Source organism: Myxocyprinus asiaticus, chromosome 12 (assembly GCF_019703515.2).
Source record: "Myxocyprinus asiaticus isolate MX2 ecotype Aquarium Trade chromosome 12, UBuf_Myxa_2, whole genome shotgun sequence".
In the NCBI taxonomy this organism is placed as follows: Eukaryota; Metazoa; Chordata; class Actinopteri; order Cypriniformes; family Catostomidae; genus Myxocyprinus; species Myxocyprinus asiaticus.
This window is the reverse complement of record NC_059355.1, coordinates 4,295,199-4,315,971: the sequence shown is the minus strand read 5'-3', so window position 1 is coordinate 4,315,971 and position 20,773 is coordinate 4,295,199. Positions and strand designations below refer to the sequence as shown.

At 37.2% G+C, this 20,773-nt stretch overlaps 1 protein-coding gene across 4 annotated transcripts in view; it reads right to left on the bottom strand.

Annotated features, from left to right (window-relative positions):
• Window positions 1–513: 513 nt before the first annotated feature.
• The window catches only part of LOC127449160 (PTB domain-containing engulfment adapter protein 1-like), a 95,430-nt gene continuing 75,170 nt past the window's right edge, over window positions 514–20,773 (bottom strand). For 3 of the 4 annotated variants that reach the window (XM_051712394.1, XM_051712396.1, XM_051712395.1), the window contains 10 exons: window positions 17,180–17,241; window positions 16,737–16,808; window positions 14,081–14,179; window positions 11,877–12,014; window positions 11,671–11,787; window positions 9,469–9,555; window positions 9,047–9,265; window positions 5,017–5,155; window positions 4,512–4,606; window positions 514–1,326 (listed from right to left, as the gene is read on the bottom strand). In XM_051712394.1, the coding sequence (XP_051568354.1) occupies window positions 1,255–1,326; window positions 4,512–4,606; window positions 5,017–5,155; window positions 9,047–9,265; window positions 9,469–9,555; window positions 11,671–11,787; window positions 11,877–12,014; window positions 14,081–14,179; window positions 16,737–16,808; window positions 17,180–17,241 (1,100 nt within the window). In that variant the 3' untranslated portion in view covers window positions 514–1,254. The remainder of the gene's footprint in view (window positions 1,327–4,511; window positions 4,607–5,016; window positions 5,156–9,046; window positions 9,266–9,468; window positions 9,556–11,670; window positions 11,788–11,876; window positions 12,015–14,080; window positions 14,180–16,736; window positions 16,809–17,179; window positions 17,242–20,773) is intronic. The other variant, XM_051712397.1, reaches the window with a different exon arrangement.

Sequence of the window (20,773 nt, the reverse complement as noted above, 5' to 3'; positions counted from 1 at the left end):
TTACAAATGTGTGCCCTGCCTGTCTGATCTGTATGTTGTTTTGTTGATGTTTTGTCAAGTTCACCTTCATTATAAATTGTAATGATTTTTTACATTTATTTTCTGTAATTATGTTGAGGTTAAGTGGATCTGGATGAGAGAGACTGTTTGTTTGTGTTGTATTAAAGTGGGCTCTTATTCAGGTTAGCATTTTCACATTCAATTCCCAAACAGTTCCCCTCCAACCCCCTGACCTGGCCACTTGAAACACTGTTTGACAGATGATTAATTTATGTTTAATGGGAATTCTCACAGAAACCACTATCAATGTCTCATTAAAAGGCTCATTAGCCCAAAATAAACAACACAAAGCAAAGTCCTGTTTTTACTCTTAGGTAGGGAAAGAACATTTGCTTGTCATGAATGGCAGATTAAACATTTGAATTTCCTTTTATATGAACAAGACAATGTTCACATTACTAACTGTTCAAGTAACAGTTTTGTTGTTGTTGACAAAAGAGCACAAAGTTAATAGAGTGTGCTGTCAGTTTTTTATTCATCATCAAAGTGCAAATAAGCAGTTAACATAAATATTAAAAGAGCCAGCAATGAAGGGTAAGATCATCTTTCTGAACATCTGCAAAGGAAAATTGAGAACTCTTTCTAACTTCAAGGGCTGAATATATAAAAGACCCAAAAGGTAGATAGATTATCTAACACCTGTTTTTAATTGGCTCAGAACGTCTATAGTCCTGTAAAATAGCTGGGACAGTAGCCTATAAGGTTGCCTTTCAATTTAACACAAAATTAAAGATTGCACCATTACAACATGAGGAACCTACACTGGAACAGCAATGACCTCATCTTCCCTATTTAGTTTTTAGTTCATTACGTGGTATAAAATGGCTTAAAAATGACGATCAAAAGACCATAACCACAACGTTTTTTGGTGAATGAATCAAAACGTACTTAAATTTGGTCAAAATTCCAGAGAACTTCTAGAAAGAGCTAAAATAGATTTTTGTGTCTTGTCTCTTTTAACAATTTCTGATACAAGATTTAAGACATTAAAACAAGAATCATCAAACATATGTACAATCTTAAATGTTTACTTTATAATATATAAAAATAGAAATCACCTTTACAGACCTTTCTGAGGCTCCTCTTATTTTTCTTTCAACCTCAATTCAAAATGTGATTAGCAATTTTGATAATTCGATTAAGAGTTGAGATCAACAATGTCAGTATATACTGTACAAAAATGTCTTCCCAAAATCAGCATCGGCTGTCCACCTGATCCAGAGAAAAAACTGTCCCCTTTAGAGTTAGTCCCATTTGGAACCCCTCCTGCCAAAACAGCAAACAGGTAAAATCTAAGAAATGTGAAATAAACTGTGCGCTGCATAAAAGAAGCAACAGGGCCTCTGGTAATGGGAATTCAGTAAGTTAAATGGTTTTACTCCAGGTGAAGGTAACAAAATAACTTTCACTAGTCAATTTACATTCAAGTTGTAATTTCAATAGCTGAAATGTCATGAAACTTGGATTCAGGGGCCTGGGTAGCTCAGCGAGTATTGATGCTGACTACCACCCCTGGAGTCGCGAGTTCGAATCCAGGGCGTGCTGAGTGACTCCAGCCAGGTCTCCTAAGCAACCAAATTGGAGTCACATGGGGTAATATCCTCGTGGTCACGATTAGTGGTTCTCACACTCAATGGGGCATGTGGTAAGTTGTGCGTGGATTGCGGAGAGTAGCATGAGCCTCCACATGCTGTGAGTCTCCGCGGCGTCATGCACAACGAGCCACATGATAAGATGCGCAGATTGATGGTCTCAGAAGCGGAGGCAACTGAGACTTGTCCTCCGCCACCCGGATTGAGGTGAGTAACCGCGCCACCACGAGGACCTACTAAGTAGTGGGAATTGGGCATTCCAAATTGGGAAGAAAAGGGGATAAACATTTTGAAAAAAAGAAGAAAGTTGGATTCATGTATTTGATATACATATTCACATTTAAATAGTGAATATGCTGCTGATCTGTTAAGAATTATAAAATATTTGTTAATGACTTGTTTGTGAAAATTCTAAACTATTTCACAGATTCAGTATACACCTGCTATAATACACCAATGACAAACTTGGCTGAACTTCTGAACATTTGTATTGCACACATATATTTCATGCTTCATATTTCATGCGTATAGAACAATGACATTTTTTTCACTTTTAAGGGGGTAAAAAACAGATTTATCAACAAATATGATGAATGAAACAATGATAAAGAGTGACTTTCAAATACTGTACACGGAGACAGTCAATGAGACAGAATACATGCAAAATACTGTGTAAGCATGACAATTGGAATGGGCTACATTTTGACATGAGGTGCAGGAAATTAAAGTGCAAAGTCATGCTTAAATCTTATATCTTGCAAAAGCACATCAAATTCCTCGACAGGATACATTGTGAGGTGAATCGCAAATTAACTTTTACAAACCATCTCTGCCGCTGAGAGTTTGGGGGTGGGGAAAAGGGTGAAAGCAGAGATCAAGATAATTGAATTATTCAGAATTACAAGGATTACAGACACAAAAGTATAAGTAACACTTGCAGGGTATAATACTCTTGTAAAAGGTAGGGTTTTTATCGGAAATGAAAACTTCTTTAATTCTGTGAATTATTCAAATTGGAAAACGGCCTGTGATGTGCCAAGACGAATCCTGCCAGCCAAATGTTGATTCCTTTGATCTATTAATATTGTCTGCCAATCACGTTGGCTGCCTCTACTGTTTATGATACACAGTATTTATTTTCCCACATCCTACTTCAGTAAGTAATCCTACTTCAAAGTGTGTGAGCAACATGCTCAAGATTATTTACAACCTTTTCCTTGCTTGTACCATTTAAATTTAGGGATATACAAATTGCACATTGCATCAGAGACAAAATTAAACTTTAGGATTTATACACAAGTAGTGCAGCAGAAAGGTTGTAATACAAAGAGTGCATCTGAATCCCGTGATTTGGTCCATATATTTTGTGAAAGAACCATATCTGGACAATGACCATCAATGAGTCTTCACTAAGGTTGAACAAGGTTAAAGGGATAGTTCACCCAAAAATGAAAATACTCTCATCATTTACTCACCCTCATGATATCCCAGGTGTGTATGACTTTCTTTCTTCACCAGAACACATTTGAAGAAAAATAGAAAAATATCTCAGCTCAGTAGGTCCTTAAAATGCAAGTGAATGGTGATTTCTCTTTTGAAGCTTCAGAAATCACAGACAGTCAGCACAAACGTCATCCATACAACTCCAGTGGATAAATTAATGTCTGCTAAAGCGACACGATCACTTTTGGTGTGAAAAAGATCAATATTTAAGTACTTTTTTAAAACTCTAAATCATGTTTCTGGTCGGCAGCAGTATGTGCATGTGGCGTAATCGCATTGGCACTTGAAACGCGTGAGAACTGACGCACGTGCGTCACAGCCAGATGAGCAGCGCTACAAGTGAGGAGGAGGAACACTGTACAGTAGTATTTGGTTTATATCGGTTATTATCTGTTTGTTTACTCACAATGGTGCATTTGTGTGCTTATCCTGGATGTCTCAACCGAGTGGACAACGTGAGATTACCTCGGTATCCATGGCAACGTGAATACATCACACGAGAGACCGCTTGGACTCCACCCTCTCATGAAGCTTACCCGAAGCATTGGATTATAGTTAAAAAGTAATTAAATACTGATCTTTTTCACACCAAAAGTGATCGTCTCGATGACGTTTATGCTGACTGTCTGTGATTTCTGAAGCTTCAAAAGAGAAATACCCATACACTTGCATTTTAAGGACCTACTGAGCTGAGATATTTTTCTATTTTTCTTCAAATGTGTTCTGGTGAAGAAAGAAAGTCACACACACCTGGGATATCATGAGGGTGAGTAAACGATGAGAGTATTTTCATTTTTGGGTGAACTAACCCGTTAAGTTTTTTTTGTTTGTTTTTTTTTTTTGCATTTTCTAATTAGTTATATACGCTGCAGATATATTAATTATAAAATAATTGGTAAATGCTTTTTAAATATGTTTAGATATTAAGTATAGTATGTCATAACAACTACTTATACATAAATTAACCTTACTTTGAAAAGAAAAGAAAACTGGCTCCTTTAAAGTTTCTGCACAACTAGCGACACAAAAGGCAATCGGTAAAATGCACATTGTTTCCTAACATTTCACAAACACTCCCTTCATTTGACAATGTGCGTCAAAACAGGTAGCCCTGCCCCAAACTCACGCCATTGGCAGTAAGCCACTTAAACTCTTCTGATTGGCTAACACACTGCAAAAACTTTTTTTGTTTTTTTACTAGAGTTGGGATGGGACAAGTTTTATTTCTCAGGACAGCTTTTTCAGTGATATATGTTAGGTAGTAGGGACAATTTAAATTCAATGTATAAAAAAAATGCTCACTGCACCTTTAACCAATCAAAAAGTAAAAAACTTCAAAAGACCAAGTGTGCTTACTTGTATCTCATCCAACTTGGACTGGATGTCTGGGGTGAAGACAGCAGGTCCACAGATAAACGGATCGAATGGTTCTGCTCCAAACAGGTCTATATCTGCAGCACAGCCAGACAAACTAATTACTAATTTGTCATTTGGCACTTGAATCTCCCCACAGTCAGTTATTACAAGGCAGTCATTGCTCAAGGGCACAATTGGGATATTTCATGGATCACGGCTTGCAAAGTTTTAAATGAATCTACACTCTCTCCAGACAAAATTATACATTATCTATCTGTAAAATGGATTTAAGGATAAAATCCACAACTGCATAGCAACAAATGCCTTCATACAACATATATGCTCCATTCTCAATTTGGCTCCATTTGTTTTCAACTCAAATGGACCCTTTTATAGAGAAGCATATTTCTATGATAACATTAGCAATTATGGATTTTGCCTTAAGGTGCATGAAAATGGAAAACATTTTTTCTGAGCGAGACAGCAGAGATAAAGGGCTCCCCACCTCTGTCTTTTGGAGGCAGTGGGTAGTATGGAGATGAGATCCCGTTACAATTCACTCTTCTTGTTATTGGAGACGCAGGGGTGAATGGAACCATATCAAATATATCAGTAGAGAGCACTGTAGCTTGTATGCTTCCAGCCTGATAACATGGACAGCACACAAATCACTCTTTAAGTGGTGAGAACCAGCTCAGCTGTGACCAATATCAGACTCCTTGAATCCTTACAATCCTTGCAAACTAAGAGTAGTACTTTTACTATTTTTTAATATGGAAGAAGCTAAAGGAATCGTTCACCCAAAAATGAAAACTGTCATCATTTACTTGCTCTCATGTTGTTCTCAACCTGTTCTCAACATGCTTTTTGCTAATAATCTAGCTCTCTGTTGTAGCTCTCAAATGTCATTCGCACTTCCACATATTCAAACTTGCTGTGTCGTGATTGGTTAAGACATGTGAAAACCACCAGTGTTTGGGATCACTGACACATCTTGAAGCGTCATATTTGAATGTACACAAATGTAAATGAGTTTTGAGAGCTCTGGTGGAAAACAAGATTTTCACTGAATAACTTTCTGGTCTGTTTCTCACAAAAAGCTAATTTCAGAAGATTTTTGGAATATCGTGTATGAGTTGTATATGGACTACTGTACATCTATAGTGCACTGATTGTCTTTTTCATCATATTTTGGCCTCTAAGCTACCATTCATTCAAACCAGTTTGACTTTCTTTTTCACATGAAACACAAAAGGGAAACTTTTTATAAATATTCTAGTCCATCTATTCCATTGTTTCCCAACCATTTTTGTGTTAAGTACCCCAAGAGCACCATCAGTAAGGCTCAAGTACCCCTTCATCAACACAAAATCAAAGATGTGTACCAAAGACAAAATATCATTTAATTTTATCATTAAAGGGGTAATTTTTCTTGATATTTTGACATATAAGAGCTCATTGTACTATAAAAACATACTGTTAGTTTTAGAATGAAAAAAAAAAACAATCCTCTCCAGCCCAAAAAGAGCATTTATTGTTTCCACCCAGGAAAAACAACTCATTTTAAAATCGCCTCCCACCCTTGTGACGTAGATGATAGGAGTAATTTAAATAGCCCCACCTCCACAACATACGTAATCATCGGGGTGAATTTAGAAAGAGAGAGCTGATGATGGATGCCAACACTGGAAGTTGCACTATTTTTTTTTACTGTAGTTTGCTTTAAACCAACAAAAAGATTAAGATGTGGCATAACGGACACAGACGTCTTGTTCCAAGTTGTGGACAAACTGCATCCCTGCAAAGCCTTCTGAAGTATCCCAAGCTTAGAAACAAGTGACTTATTCAAACAAGCGTCAATGTGGAATTATCATATTTTTTGGCAAGTTTTCTCCATGGACTCTTTTGAGAATCATGATTCAGGCTTGGCAAAGAAACATGTATGAAAGATGTAGCAGTGCCAACTACACCTATCAAAATTGTACAGAGGGGTTATTGCGTCTTGCACCAACAACCATCCATGCGATTATCTAATCAGCCAATCATGTGGCAGCAGTGCATAAAATCAAGCAGATACGGTTCAGGAGCTTCAGTTAATGTTCACATCAACCATCAGAATGGGGAAAAAATATGATCTCAGTGATTTGGACTGCGGCATGATTGTTGGTGCCAGATGGGCTGGTTTGAGAGTTTCTATAACTGCTGATCTCCTGGGATTTTCACGCACAACAGTCTCTAGAATTTACTCAGAATGGTACTAAAAACAAAAAACAAAAAACATCCAGTTAGCAACAGTTCTGTGGACGGAAATGTCTAGTTGATGAGAGAGGTCAACAGAGAATGGCCAGACTGGTTCAAACTGACGAAGTCTACGGTAACTCAGATAACCACTCTGTACAATTGTGGTGATTGTATAATTGTGATGATTATAATATAATCTCAGAATGCTATTCTGAGATGCAGGTTGGTGCTGTTTTGGCAGCATATGGGACCTACTCAATATTAGGCAGGTGGTTTTAATGTTGTGACTGATCGGTGTATATTGGACATGACAGGAATGCAGGCGAGTAACGAATGCAATTCTAATGTTCAATTCGCTTGAGTTTGTTTGATATTAATTATATGGTCAGCCGTTTTTATTGCATAATAAATACATGATCAGAAATCCAACGCAGAACAGATCATGCCTATTACATGGTTACTCACCAAAGAAATACATAGTTCCTCACAAAGTATCGATTTGAGATAAATTTGTTTATTAATTCTACAAAAAATAAAAAAAATAATAGTTTTTCCTAATTTTGTTCATATTTTACATTTTTAGAAATGTACAAATTCCTTGTATTCCATCAAAAAATATGTCTAAAAATTGTGTATATTGCATATACTGTATAATATATACTGTATATATATATATACACACACACACACACATACATACATACACACACACACACACGTTTATTGTTCACATACATAATTTGTACTATTTACAAGCATTTACATTGATATGTTCTGTAGAACAAGAACTAAAATGGTACCATCTTAAGAATAGTAGCAGTTCAGTAAGCATCTCACAGAAATGTGTTGCTTGAGCGCATATTTATTCATGGAGTCAAATGGCTTTAAAAACAAAAAAAAACAAAAAAAAATATTATATATCCCCTTTTCTCCCCAATTTGGAATGCCCAATTCCCACAACTTAGTAGGTCCTTGTGGTGGCGCGGTTACCCCGCTAACCGTTAGATTACCCCAGTTACCCTGCTTATAAGATAAGCCACATCTTATCACGTGGCTCGTTGTGCATGACACCGCAGAGACTCACAGCATGTGGAGGCTCATGCTACTCTCTGCGATCCACGCACAACTTACCATGCGCCCCATTGAGAGCGAGAACCGCTAATCACGACCGCGAGGAGGTTACCCCATATGACTCTACCCTCCCTAGCAACCGGGCCAATTTGGTTGTTAAGGAGACCTGGCTGGAGTCACTCAGCATGCCCTGGATTCGAACTTGCAACTCCAGGGGTGGTAGTCAGTGTCAGTACTCGCTGAGCTACCCAGGCCCAGTCGAATGGCTTCTTTACAGAATTCGTGCTATGTGTGATTAGAATTAAATGCTCTTTTTTTGTTGTTTTTGTAAAGAACAGAGTAACGAACAGAAAGGGTTTATAAGAGACATTATTCAATTACAAATTAATTGCATAGATTTCGTCTTTGGGCACACATTACACGGAACGAGTCAAACCACACTTTTACTCTAAACACGTAGTGAAATGATCTCATTGCTTGACTTCGCATAGAGTCAAAGATCAATCTTGGGATTTGAAAAAATCAATGTCGGGATCAAATGAAGATTGTGATTAATTGGAAAATTGATATTTTTACCCATCCCTATTATTAACCCTATCATTAAGTCATACATTTTGTTTTATAGGTTCAACATAGCAACATCCAGTTCTTTTTGTGTACCCCCTGGGGTGTGCGGGATTCACTGATCTATTCAAAACAATTGCAATTGATTGGGACTCAATTTAAAGCTTAGAAAAGCTGAAAAAAGAAGCTTGTTCACAGGGGCTCACGCTAACACATGAAAGCACAATGGATGTTAAGATTTCCACTGAAAGATTACTTACATCTTGGGTTGTTTCTCATGAAAACCTATCGTATGCATTTAGAAAACTTGTACTATGATGCATGAGTCGCATGGAATACTTTTATGATATGTTTGAGTGCATTTAAAAGCTTTAAAGTGAGTCACTATCAATTACATTTATATTAAATATACAGACCAGGATATTTATTAAAATTTTTCCTTTTGTGTTGAGAAAGTCATGCAGATTTTGAACGACATGAGGGTGAGTAAATTATGGAAAAAAAAAAATAATAATTTTTAGTGCACTATTCCTTTAAGTATGAAAAATTCAGATTTAGATTCAGAAAAGGTTCAGACTGAACAGTGTAATTGAATCACATGCAGTGTACACGGTGTCATTTTGTGTGTTTATCTGAATAAAAGAGCACAAGACATTTACACGAGGTCGTGGTATGTTGGAGCCACTTGTGGGCTGTGAGAGGGTGGGCTTAGCAGGAGGTGGAGTGAGCAAGTTTGCTGATTGGCTGGAATCAGGTGAGCTGACGGGTGTTAAAGTGACAGAGGAGATCTCTAGACTGGACAGTGATGTGATATCATCACCACACCAGGACAGGACAGATGGTTTCTGCAAAATGCATGCAGGAGCTGAGAAAGGAGGCTGAGGGGTTGGGCGGGGTGACAGAGAGCGAGGAGAACAGAAGTGGACGGAGAGAGAGATAGATAGGGACGAGGAAGAGAGTGACAGGGAAGATAGAAAAGAAAAACAAACTGTAAGAGACCAATTCAGAGTCAGTTAGATTACCAGGAAAGAGCAACATTCTACTGGAATGATAAACATGTTTCATTTCCTACTGAACATACTGGTGAGCAGCGAGAATCCACCAGCTGATCCTCCAGCTCTATCAGTTTCTTCTTCAGTTTAGAGTTCTCCATCTCTAAATCCTGAATCTTTAAATAACATAAGCACATTGCATAATCATAATTACGTTCAAGTGAAAACAATTACATTAGTCACAAGTCCTGCCATAAGAGACACCACCAATGAAATTCTGGTCAACTTGCATGTCTCTGTTTGTGTAACATTTAAATTACTCAGATTGCAGACAAGCCGGTTTTACCAGAGTTTTTTTTTCTCTGAAACGCACCTCCATCCCAGCACCACCTGTCTAGATCTGCCACATGGGGATTGCTTGTAATGTCTATTTGTGCAGTAGCATGTTCATTCTTGCTGGATGCAGCAGGTCTTAAATTTTGCCTAACTGTGCAGCAGCAGCATGTCCACATGCTTAACTCAGTATGTCTGTGTATTTTCTAGCAGTGTCAAGTCTCCGTACTTGCTCTGCACCAGCAACAGCGTAGCAGATCTAGTCCACCAAGACCAATATCCTAATACCCAAATGTCATTATGACATTCTCATTACACTAAAAATACATTTAAAAAAACGACTGTTATGCTAATGAGAATTACCATTCAAAACAATGGAAATATTAAAGTAAAATGTCCTTATGTGTTATGGTAATAAAAATGGGGTCATATATATATATATATATATATATAAGTCCTAGTTTTTGTTTTTTGATGAAAATGTCCTTTGATTTTAGCAAATTTTTCGTCATGTCATATTTTATTATTTTTAGTCAGTTTTACTCTCACTAAAATGGCATATAATTTTAGCTGATGATAATGTGCAAAATTACTAAAATATGTGTCAAATTTTAACAGACCAAACTTCAAATATCAAATATTCAAACATTTAGGAAAACTTATAAACATTTAATAATTTAAACATGTATCATACATGTAAAGATACCAAATACAATGTGAAAAAGGTCCTGAACTCCTGAAATCTTAGCTTACATAGTAATTTACTGAAGTATTAGCTATTTTTCAAGTTACTGTATTTTTCTTGCTTTGAGACTGTAACTATTTTTCCATATTTTATAACATTATGTAGCTTGTTTTTACAGAAACATTATATTCACAACGCAACTTCACCTGTTCATTTGCTTCATTGTCTGTGCAATGTAAGTTGTAATTTTACATATACTGTATGTTGTGGATATAGTGATAAATCTTATGTATAAATAGGATGCATTTGAATGAGGTAATTAACCCATTTGCAAAGCAGTTCATTTTGCCGGTGTTCAGCTCTTTCTGGTCACGCAGCTCACGCAGAGAAATGCCCATTACACTCGATAATGTTTTGATATGAATTCATTCTTTCTAGATATTTCTTTTTCTAAAAACAGATGTTTCTGTAAATGTGTCATCATCTTTGCAGTATAATCTTTTCATATTCATCAATCATATTTTCATCATCAGTATGTTGTAGTTAAAATGGTTTAGTTATCATTGACAAAATTGAAAAATCCTTTGTCAGTGAACAGATTAACACTGGGTTAAATATGACCAGTACATTTTCTTGACAGGTTTCTTTTTTTTTTTATCCCCCTTTCTCCCAATTTGGAATGCCCAATTCCCACTACTTAGTAGGTCCTTGTGGTGGAGCGGTTACTCACCTCAATCCAGGTGGCAGAAGACAAGTCTCAGTTGCCTCCGCTTCTGAGACCGTCAATCTGTGCATTTTATCACGTGGCTCGTTGTGCATGACACTGTGGAGACTCCCAGCATTGGAGGCTCATGCTACTCTCCACGATCCACACACAAATTACCACGCGCCCCATTGAGAGCGAGAACCACTAATCGCGACCACAAGGAGGTTATCCCATGTGACTCTACCCTCCCTAGCAACCAGGCCAATCTGGTTGCTTAGGAGACCTGGCTGGAGTCACTCAACACAGCCTGGATTCGATCTCGCGATTCCAGGGGTGGTAGTCCGTGTCAGTACTCGCTGAGCTACCCAGGCTCCCTCTCGACAGGTTCTTGAGAATCACCCATGTAGAAGAGAGGGCGACATTGCAAACTTTCATATATGATGTCACTGCTTTTGAGTTACACCCTTGCATTGTTTCTTAAATTATTCTCTGGGACAACTGTTGGTCAGTCCTTGTTTAAAATGATGAGATGACTCAAGTTTGCAACATGTCAGGAGTATTTCTTACTCGTTTCTGAAGGTTTCCAATATGTTTTCTCGTTTCTACGTCTTTTCCACCAGATTCCAGGAACTTCTTGTAGGCGAGATCAAAGGCTTGTCCAATAGCAAGAGTGATCTCCTCTGCCTGCACGATATTTGCACACATTGCATTTGTTTCTTTGAAACATTAGTCAAATATTACTGTAGTTATGCTTAAATATTTTTACAACGTACACATTTTTCGCTGTTGAACACGTAACACAGGTGTTTTTTTGTCTCCGGTTCTGTACAGATAAAAGTGAAGATTCTTTTATCTGTTTTGTCATCTGCACAGAAGGACATTCTGTGAAGTTGGCAGTTGTGCTGCATCTCCTAGAACAGGAATAAGGAGAGTAGAACTGAGATGAACAGTTCACTGGTATGACTGACCTATTTAAATTGATAGTTTGCCCAAAAAATTAAATTCTCTTATCCTTTGCTCATCCTCATGCCATCCCAGATGTGTGTTTAAAATGTTTTTTATTTTTTTATTTGACAAATTTAGTCCTTTTTTTAACTCTAAATCTCCACTTTCACTTTTACATCTGAAAGTCACATGTGGTGCCTGTTTAGTTTCACTTTCAAATCTGAGTGAAAGTTAAAGTGGAGATTTAGGGGAAAAAAGGACTTAAATATTGATCTGTTTCTTACCCACACCTATTATATAGCTTCTGAAGATATGGATTTAAACACTGGAGTCATATGGATTACTTTTGTTTCCTTTATGTGATTTTTGGAGCTACAAAGGTCTGATCACCAATCACTTGCTTTGTATGGACCTACAGAGCTGAGATATTTTTCTAAAAATCTTTGTTTGTGAAAGAAAGTCACACACATCTGGCATGGCATGAGGGTGAGTAAATGATAAGAGAATTTAAATTTTTGGGTGAACTATCCCTTTAAGTCAAGCAAGGATCTCTTGCATGCAAAACCAGACAAACAAATAGAAAACAGCCCAGGGAAAATGTTATTGCTTAAAGGTTGCTCTTTTATAGCTCAGGAGACTTAAATGTGCTGTAAGCGATTTTTTTCATGGAAAAGTATGCAAAAAAATTTTCCTACTCCCTTAAATATTTTAATGAAAATAGGTGTCCTGAGATATCTCACCGGTCTCTGTGACAGCTGTAGACTTTGTAAACAGCAAACAAAAATGTGTCCACGAACCGCGGTCATTGACACATTTCACCGGTCAATCATTTTGCTCGTTTTCATGGTGTTGTATTTGAAGCGGATCATTGAGTCTTTGAGAGTTGAGGGCGCTATTGTGCCACTGTTGAATTTGACAGCCACAGGAACAAACAGTGCTGCTCTTTTGCTCGGTTTTGGTCTCAAAATTATCTTTGGAGGGTGGGGTTTTGGAATGAGGGGGTGTGGCTAATTCAACGGCTCAGTCACGTGAAAGCTTCAGAAAGATAAAATCGCTTCCAGCACCTTTAATGGAGTTCTCATGCATGTTACATTTAAACTTTTTTTTTTTTCAGATGTTTCTCCTCTTGGTCTTGGAAAAATTTGATGAAAAAATGTTGACTTCATATAGAAATCTCTGACTTTTGATTGCCGACTTTGGTGTCTTTGCAAATCTGAACAAAATGTGTGACTCGGACATGGGAAACTACTAGGGAGATTCCTATGGTATTTTCTGAGAAGTAGCAGACTCCTTTTGATCTCCATTTAAATCTCACTGCTTTCAAGGAGACAAAGTTAAGATATTAAAGAGGTGTCTCTCTCATTGGTAATTTTTTGTGTCTATGGCAGTCTTAACACCTACAGTTCACAAACACTGGCTTTCTATTCAGATCCTGGCAGAACCTTTGACAGAACTGTTTTGTTTTGAACAAACACATCTAATTGCATTAATCAAGTGCAAAGTGGTTACTTCAGTTGCTGAATTAGTTAAATTAGTTTACAACTGGAACTAAATCTTTCTGTCAGTTGTGCTTACAGCTTACAGAAAGATAAGGTAGCACGTTTAATTTTCTGCTTAATTGCATTTCATTGTTCTGTCAAACCAGGTGTGAGAATGGTAGTGGGGTAGTTCATGGGCTGCATAAATTAGTGTGGCTTTTCGAGTCATTGTGCATGAAATCACATCAACTAAAAGGGTTAACCTTATCCAGAGACAACTTCCTTTGACTGATCATGAGAATATTATATATCTAAAAAAAAAAAAACAACCTACACTGTACAAAATGTTTTGTCAGGCAACCTAAAAAATGTGCTTCATGTGGTCCTAATGTAACTGGTTTTATTCAATTCAAAAATTTTATTTAATCTGACTTGATCAACCCATAATTGACTAAATTAGGTTAGACAAAAAAAGAAGTTATTTTTAATGATTAGATCAAGTAGAAATAGATCCTTAAGTTAACAATTGCAGGTTACTACTTTTTACAGTGTACCTTTGTTTTAAGGTCCAGTATCTTCACACCATATATAGAGATGTGAAGCTCCACTTTAGGAGTTTTCTGCCCCTCTGACTTCTTGATGTGCCTTTGAAACTGAGAGAAGCAAAAAATGATTCAGCACATGCAGCGCAAGTACATACTGTCAAAGGGAAAACAGACAGAGCTGCAGGTGTTCACCATATTTTAAAGGCTGCAAGAGAGCAGTGGAGCATCAGATGAAATGAGGTGATGTCAAACACGCCTCTAGAGCCATGAACAAACCTGCCGAAAGTCCAAAGCTAGACACAAAATGGGCGAGAGAAATATCGCTCAGGAAGAGGACATTGTTATAGTTCCCTTTGTCTGTCTCCTAAAAATCCCACTGCACATGAGTCACTGTTTTATTTTGGTTTTACAAGTCCAGGTGTATACAGAAAACTGTTTTGAAATCATTATTTTGGTTATTCCGTTTGGCAGCGCAGAAATTATATTCACTTCATTTAATTGGCTCAAAAGAAAATAATGACTGAGGTCACTCATTAAACTTGATTCCCCAAAGAAGTGCAGATAAAGCTGCACTTCAGCTATGCACATATACATTGAATGGAATAATTACTGGACTGAACAGAAACTTTAGCAAAGGGAACGCTAATCACCCTAATGATGACTTAACACAAAACAAATAATTACTGGCAAACAACATCAATAATCCTAAAAAGAGCTAAAATCTAAATTAATTCTTAATTACAACTAATTAAATGCCCCCGTAAGCTCCTTTTGGCCAAACAAACATGCTTCAATTATTCAAACACAAGGGCTTATGGGTATTCCCCACAACCTCAGTTCTGTACTTGATCCTTTAAGTTATTAGAACTTAAAATCCTAATTATTGCTTGGTATATCACCTGATAAAGAGTTGGACTTTGAGCTCAACAACCACAGTTCGAATCCACTCAAAGACGCATGAAAGCGAAAGTGGCATAGAAGGGAAACGGAATAAAATGGTTGCTTCAGTAAACTTATTTTCTTTTTTTTTTTCATTTCAAATTTGCATTTTAAAACACTATTGGTTAGGGTTAGGTGTTGGTTAAGGGTAAGGATGTCTGTTTTGTTAAACTCTCATTTATCTCTCCGGACACTATTGGTTAGGTATAAGGCCAAAGTATACTTCAGTTGCGGATCGCTCCGCACACCGTATGTGTGATGCAAATTGCATCATCAGCACCGCCTAGATTTTCTTGACTTGCGCACGCAGTCCTCGGCTGTGCGCGTTGTCTGCGCATACGCTGGCCATTGATTGTACTAAAAGAGTGCCACAAAGCAGCTGTAGTGGGCATGCGTCGAACAAGTTCCAATTCATTCACGGTCAGAAAAATATACTCACAAAGGCAACACGGTCGGCCAGGAGCAAGGCTATCAGGAACACGCAAAAACAAAGTATACCTGGTCCTTCAGGGTACAGTTTTATGTCAGGGAGGTACGTTTTACTCATTAAAACCTCCATCTAAAATTCACCTTAAAAACCTTGTCTGATTACAACCTCATTTTGCTTGGTTTTGGTGCCCCCCACTGGACATTTCATTTTGAAAATGCAGCCAAATGTGGAATGAAGAACGTTTTGCAAATGTTGCAATGTTCACGTAAATTTCATGAGACCAGGCTGGCCGACCATATAAACGGATCCCACAATCACAAACTCGTCAGTTTTGATATTTAACCAGAGGTAAACAACTAACAGGCCAACTATTCAAAATGATTACTACCGCAGCTTATCTATTCTAAATAGTAGTTTTGCTTAGTTTCTATAGATTTGTATACACTTAATTATTGTAATATTATCTCTAGACAGAGGTAAACAACTAATAATATTTGGATAAGGCTGACCAACATACCATTACCAAAATAGTAGTTTTGTTTAGTTCTGTAGTATCCTATTACACTTAACTAGAATAATATTAGCATTAAACAGGTGTCATGACTGATACTACTTGGACGGGTCGATCAATATTACATTGTCCCAAACTACTTGGGACAAAACTGTACTTTCTTTTAGCCTTTACAGTCTATAACGCTTAACTAAATTCAAATGGTAAATCAGAAAGCTAAGATCTTAGTTGATGTGCCTCATACTCCATCAAATGCTGGGTCTTAGTATGTACTTACCCCGATCGCATATTTGCAGTAACATGAATTTAACATAATCTACTAAAGCCAATCATTTCAGAATAATAAAAGGCATTTACTCTGCAGGGTGTTATCTTTGGTGAAGATGTAAATTGTGTGTTAGTGTCTGTGTCTTTTCTCGCAAAGTCTCTTTGTTCTCCTGGGAGTTCTGTCCTCTGAATGCAGATGCTTTTGGCAAATCGCCTTCCATTAACGTAATGATGCTGTGTATGATAATGATGAAGTGCAACAGATTATTCAATATAATAAATAATTGTTTTCCCTGCGTGCTTTTGCCTCGTGTTCAGTGTCACTCACTTAAAATTAAAATGCAACTTGAGCCTGTTATACAGTCTCTGGAAACAAACTTTGCCTATTAAAATGTTTGCAGATTGAAATTTAATTAACACAGTAAGTTAGAGTTTCCAACCCATAAACATAGAAGACATGAAGGAATTGTGGGAACATTTTATAGCCCATAAATTTTCAGAATAACGTAATAAAATACCTTCAGCTTTCTGACGGCCACACGGACCACATCTGTCCCTTTGGGCTGCTCCACTTCTGTGATTCCCAAAAACTACACAAACACACAGTGGACACAAACCACAAGCCTTTTAACATAATGTAAGATGGTTTAAATAATATGGCAATAGAAAAGTTTGGCATCTAAAAGTGCCTGTGCTGCTGATGAAAATATGATGATGAAGGTTAGAGAAAGGGGGTACAGTGAGTTACACACACACACACACAAACACACGTCATGGTGTACTGTTTGTATTTCCCGCCCCTGGCTGTACTACTCGAGTTGCATGTGTGCAATTTCAGTATAATATTGCTTACTGGGTGGCTAAGCGTGTGTGTGTGTGTGTGTGTTTATCCACCATTGTGTAGTAAATAAAGTAGTAGCAGCTAAGAGGACCACAGCAATAAATATGCATCAAACTGTACCTTTGCATTATATACAACATGACTTCTCACCAGGGCTTCAGGTGTGTGCATGGCTGGCTTTTCTGGATAAAAAAGAGAAAAGAAAAATAATTTAGGTGTAGGTTACTGGTGGCAAAAGTTTCCAGTAGGCCAACATTCCTCCTACAATCTTAAAAATGTAAGAAAGATGGGGCAGGGGTAATTTTGTTATGGTGTTGGGGTTTTAAGAATTTAATTAGTAATGTAATTACTTTTCCCATGAAATAATGAGTAATCTAATTACAACTTTAGAGAAGTTACTGGTCATCTTTAAGGCCCTAGCACACTTACGGAGTTCTTCTTCGTACTTCATTCAGAAGTAAAAAGAAGTTCGAAACAGCTGAGCGACGACATATTGTTTGCGAGCATTCAGACACTGTCTGAGCCGCAGTGGGATGCGTTTAGAAACACATTTAAATATGAGGATGCTCAAGACTACATGTAAAACATCAACTAATATGATTTTAAAATGTGCCATCAAGGGCTTCATGCCTCATTCTACAAGTAGAATTCATAGATGATTAGTACAAGAAGCTGTTTTAACTACTCGATGGTGACTTAAAGTAATATACGCAGTAGATAATGTGTTATTTGTCTTGTTTACATTCTGAATTCATGGAGCTAATGCACTGATTACACTGTTATTTTAATTTATGATGACACTGATGAAACTGCAAAAATGGGTTTATAAAAGAGTGTTAATGGATAGAATACAGACAAAAGAATGATGATGGGCATATCTTACTTTGGGCAGATGTATGAATGGTTTTTGTATTCAGTTGGCACATGGGTCATGCAAAAAAAAAAAAATAATAATTCGCAAGACATGGTCTCGGAAAATGTGTCTATGCGAATGATCTCACAGATAGGTAAATTTGCAAGTTCACTAATTACTCTACACTCCAGTCCAGTGTGTTCATGTCGACTAATCTTAACTGACTGAACGTCCCCACCACTGCTTTCTCATTGCAATTGCATTTTTCTTGGTCATTTGTTCAATCTATAACCAACAATAAAAACTTGGAATGCTCTTGTTGGCCAGTAAGAGAGAAATAGATTATTCTTCAGCCTATCAGACACCAGCATTTGATCCTAGCGGACTGACTGACATGCAGTGTTTTATTTCCTGTTGCCCTTGGAAAAACAGGAAAAACAGAGAAAGCGAGTGAGTAAGTGGGAGAGAAAGGGAGAGACAGAATGAAAGATGGAGGGACAGAGAAGGAGACCAAAAGAGGCAGCAAATAAGAGAGATGGCCCTTGGAGTATAAGAACTGTGATGCTGAAAAACAATAATATAATAAAGCTGACAAGCTGTTCAATCCCTTGCCAAGGAGACAGCTCTCTTAGTGTTTATTTGACACTTTCATCACAGGACCAATGTAACACGGGCTCTTCAGCATTCACAGCCACACAGGTGCACACACACACACACACACACTTTAATCAGCTGCACACCAATGAATGCACGACAGGGAGAGAGGACAAACGGTCAGACAGAATAATATCTTGAGGACAGTAGAAAAACTCAACTGCTTATAGTTTTAGATGTCACAGAAGTCCTTTACATATGAAACTAGATTGCTATATTTTCTTAGAAAAACACCTAGATTTTCTCCATCATGACACAAAGGGCTCCCTCAAGATAATGCACATGATTTAGTGGATAGAAACGTTCCATGATTCACATTTTCATTCGAAAAATATTAATGGAAACCCAGTTCAAGATATTGATGATATTCTCTGAGCGAATTATGCAAATTAAGTATTCACTTACTGCAGCTAGTCGATGCAGTCACATGAATTTTTTTTAATGCACACCTACACTGGTGGCCAAAGGTTTGGAATAATGTACAGATTTTGCTCTTATGGAATGAAATTGGTACTTTTATTCACCAAAGTGGCATTCAACTGATCACAATGTATAGTCAGGACATTAATAACATGAAAAATTACTATTACAATATGAAAAAAATATTCAGAACTTCTTAAACTACTTCAAAGAGTTCTCATCAAAAAATCCTCCACGTGCAGCAATGACAGCTTTGCAGATCCTTGACATTCTAGCTGTCAGTTTGTCCAGATACTCAGGTGACATTTCACCCCACACTTCCTGTAGCACTTGACATAGATGTGACTGTCTTGTCGGGCACTTCTCACGCACCTTACAGTCTAGCTGATCCCACAAAAGCTCAATGGGGTTAAGATCCAGAACACTCTTTTCCAATTATCTGTTGTCCAATGTCTGTGTTTCTTTGCCCACTCTAACCTTTTATTCTTCCCATAAGTCCTGCTCCCCTGAGTCTTCTCTTTACTGATGTACATGAAACTGGTGTTGAGCGGGTAGAATTCAATGAAGCTGTCAACTGAGGACATGTGAGGCGTCTATTTCTCAAACTAGAGACTCTGATGTACTTATCCTCATGTTTAGTTGTACATCTGGTCTTCCACATCTCTTTCTGTCCTTGTTAGAGCCAGTTGTCCTTTGTCTTTGAGGACTGTAGTGTACACCTTTGTATGAAATCTTCAGTTTTTTGGCAATTTCAAGCATTGTATAGCCTTCATTCAAAGCAATGATTGACTGATGAGTTTCTAGAGAAAGCCGTTTCTTTTTTGCCATTTTTGACCTAATATTGACCTTAAGACATGCCAGTCTATTGCATACTGTGGCAACTCAAAAACAAACACAAAGACAATGTTACGCTTCATTTAACGAACCAAATAGTTTTCAGCTGTGTTTGATATAATGGAAAGTGATTTTCTAGTACCAAATGAGCAATTTAGCATGAGTACTCAAGGATAAGGTGTTGGAGTGATGGCTGCTATCTAGATTTGATCAAAAATGACTTTTTTCAAATAGTGATGGTGCTGTTTTTTACATCAGTAATGTCCTGACTATACTTTGTGATCAGTTGAATGCCACTTTGGTGAATTAAAGTAACAATTTCCTTCCAAAACAGCAAAATCTGTACATTATTCCAAACCTTTGGCCGGCAGTGTATATTCCAATCTAAATTCTATGAGAATTTATTCAGTAAATGTCTTTCCATCTTAGTTTATGCGCATGTCTTCTCATCAAATAAAATATGATCCATCTCAAGTGAGCATATACATTTGTTATGTGCATTTTGAAGATTTTATCCATCGTTTCCTTTTAGCATTTTTTTGTGATATCCAATAATTTGCATAAAAATACATGGGTGGAAACCCAGCTGGTATCTATGGGATTTTTTTGCCTGTTTTATTACCAAAACATACCCAAGTCCAATTGCTTAGGCTCAAACAGTGTGGACCAGGTTATATGACAAAATTTTATATTAATATAATCAAATCACTAATCCTTCACTATACATATGTGCCATAATAGTATCAAGTGCCACTCATTGATGAAAAAAGGTAATACAATGTTATTCAACTGCTGGACATCAGATATCATCACGATAATCTTTTGCAAGATAACTTATGACACAACAAAACTCTTTTGTGACAGAACTACAGAGGCAATAGTAAATAAAAAAATATGAGTTTTATTGCAGAGTCATGCATCCTCCAAAAATCAAAAAGGTGATCTTCTAGGTC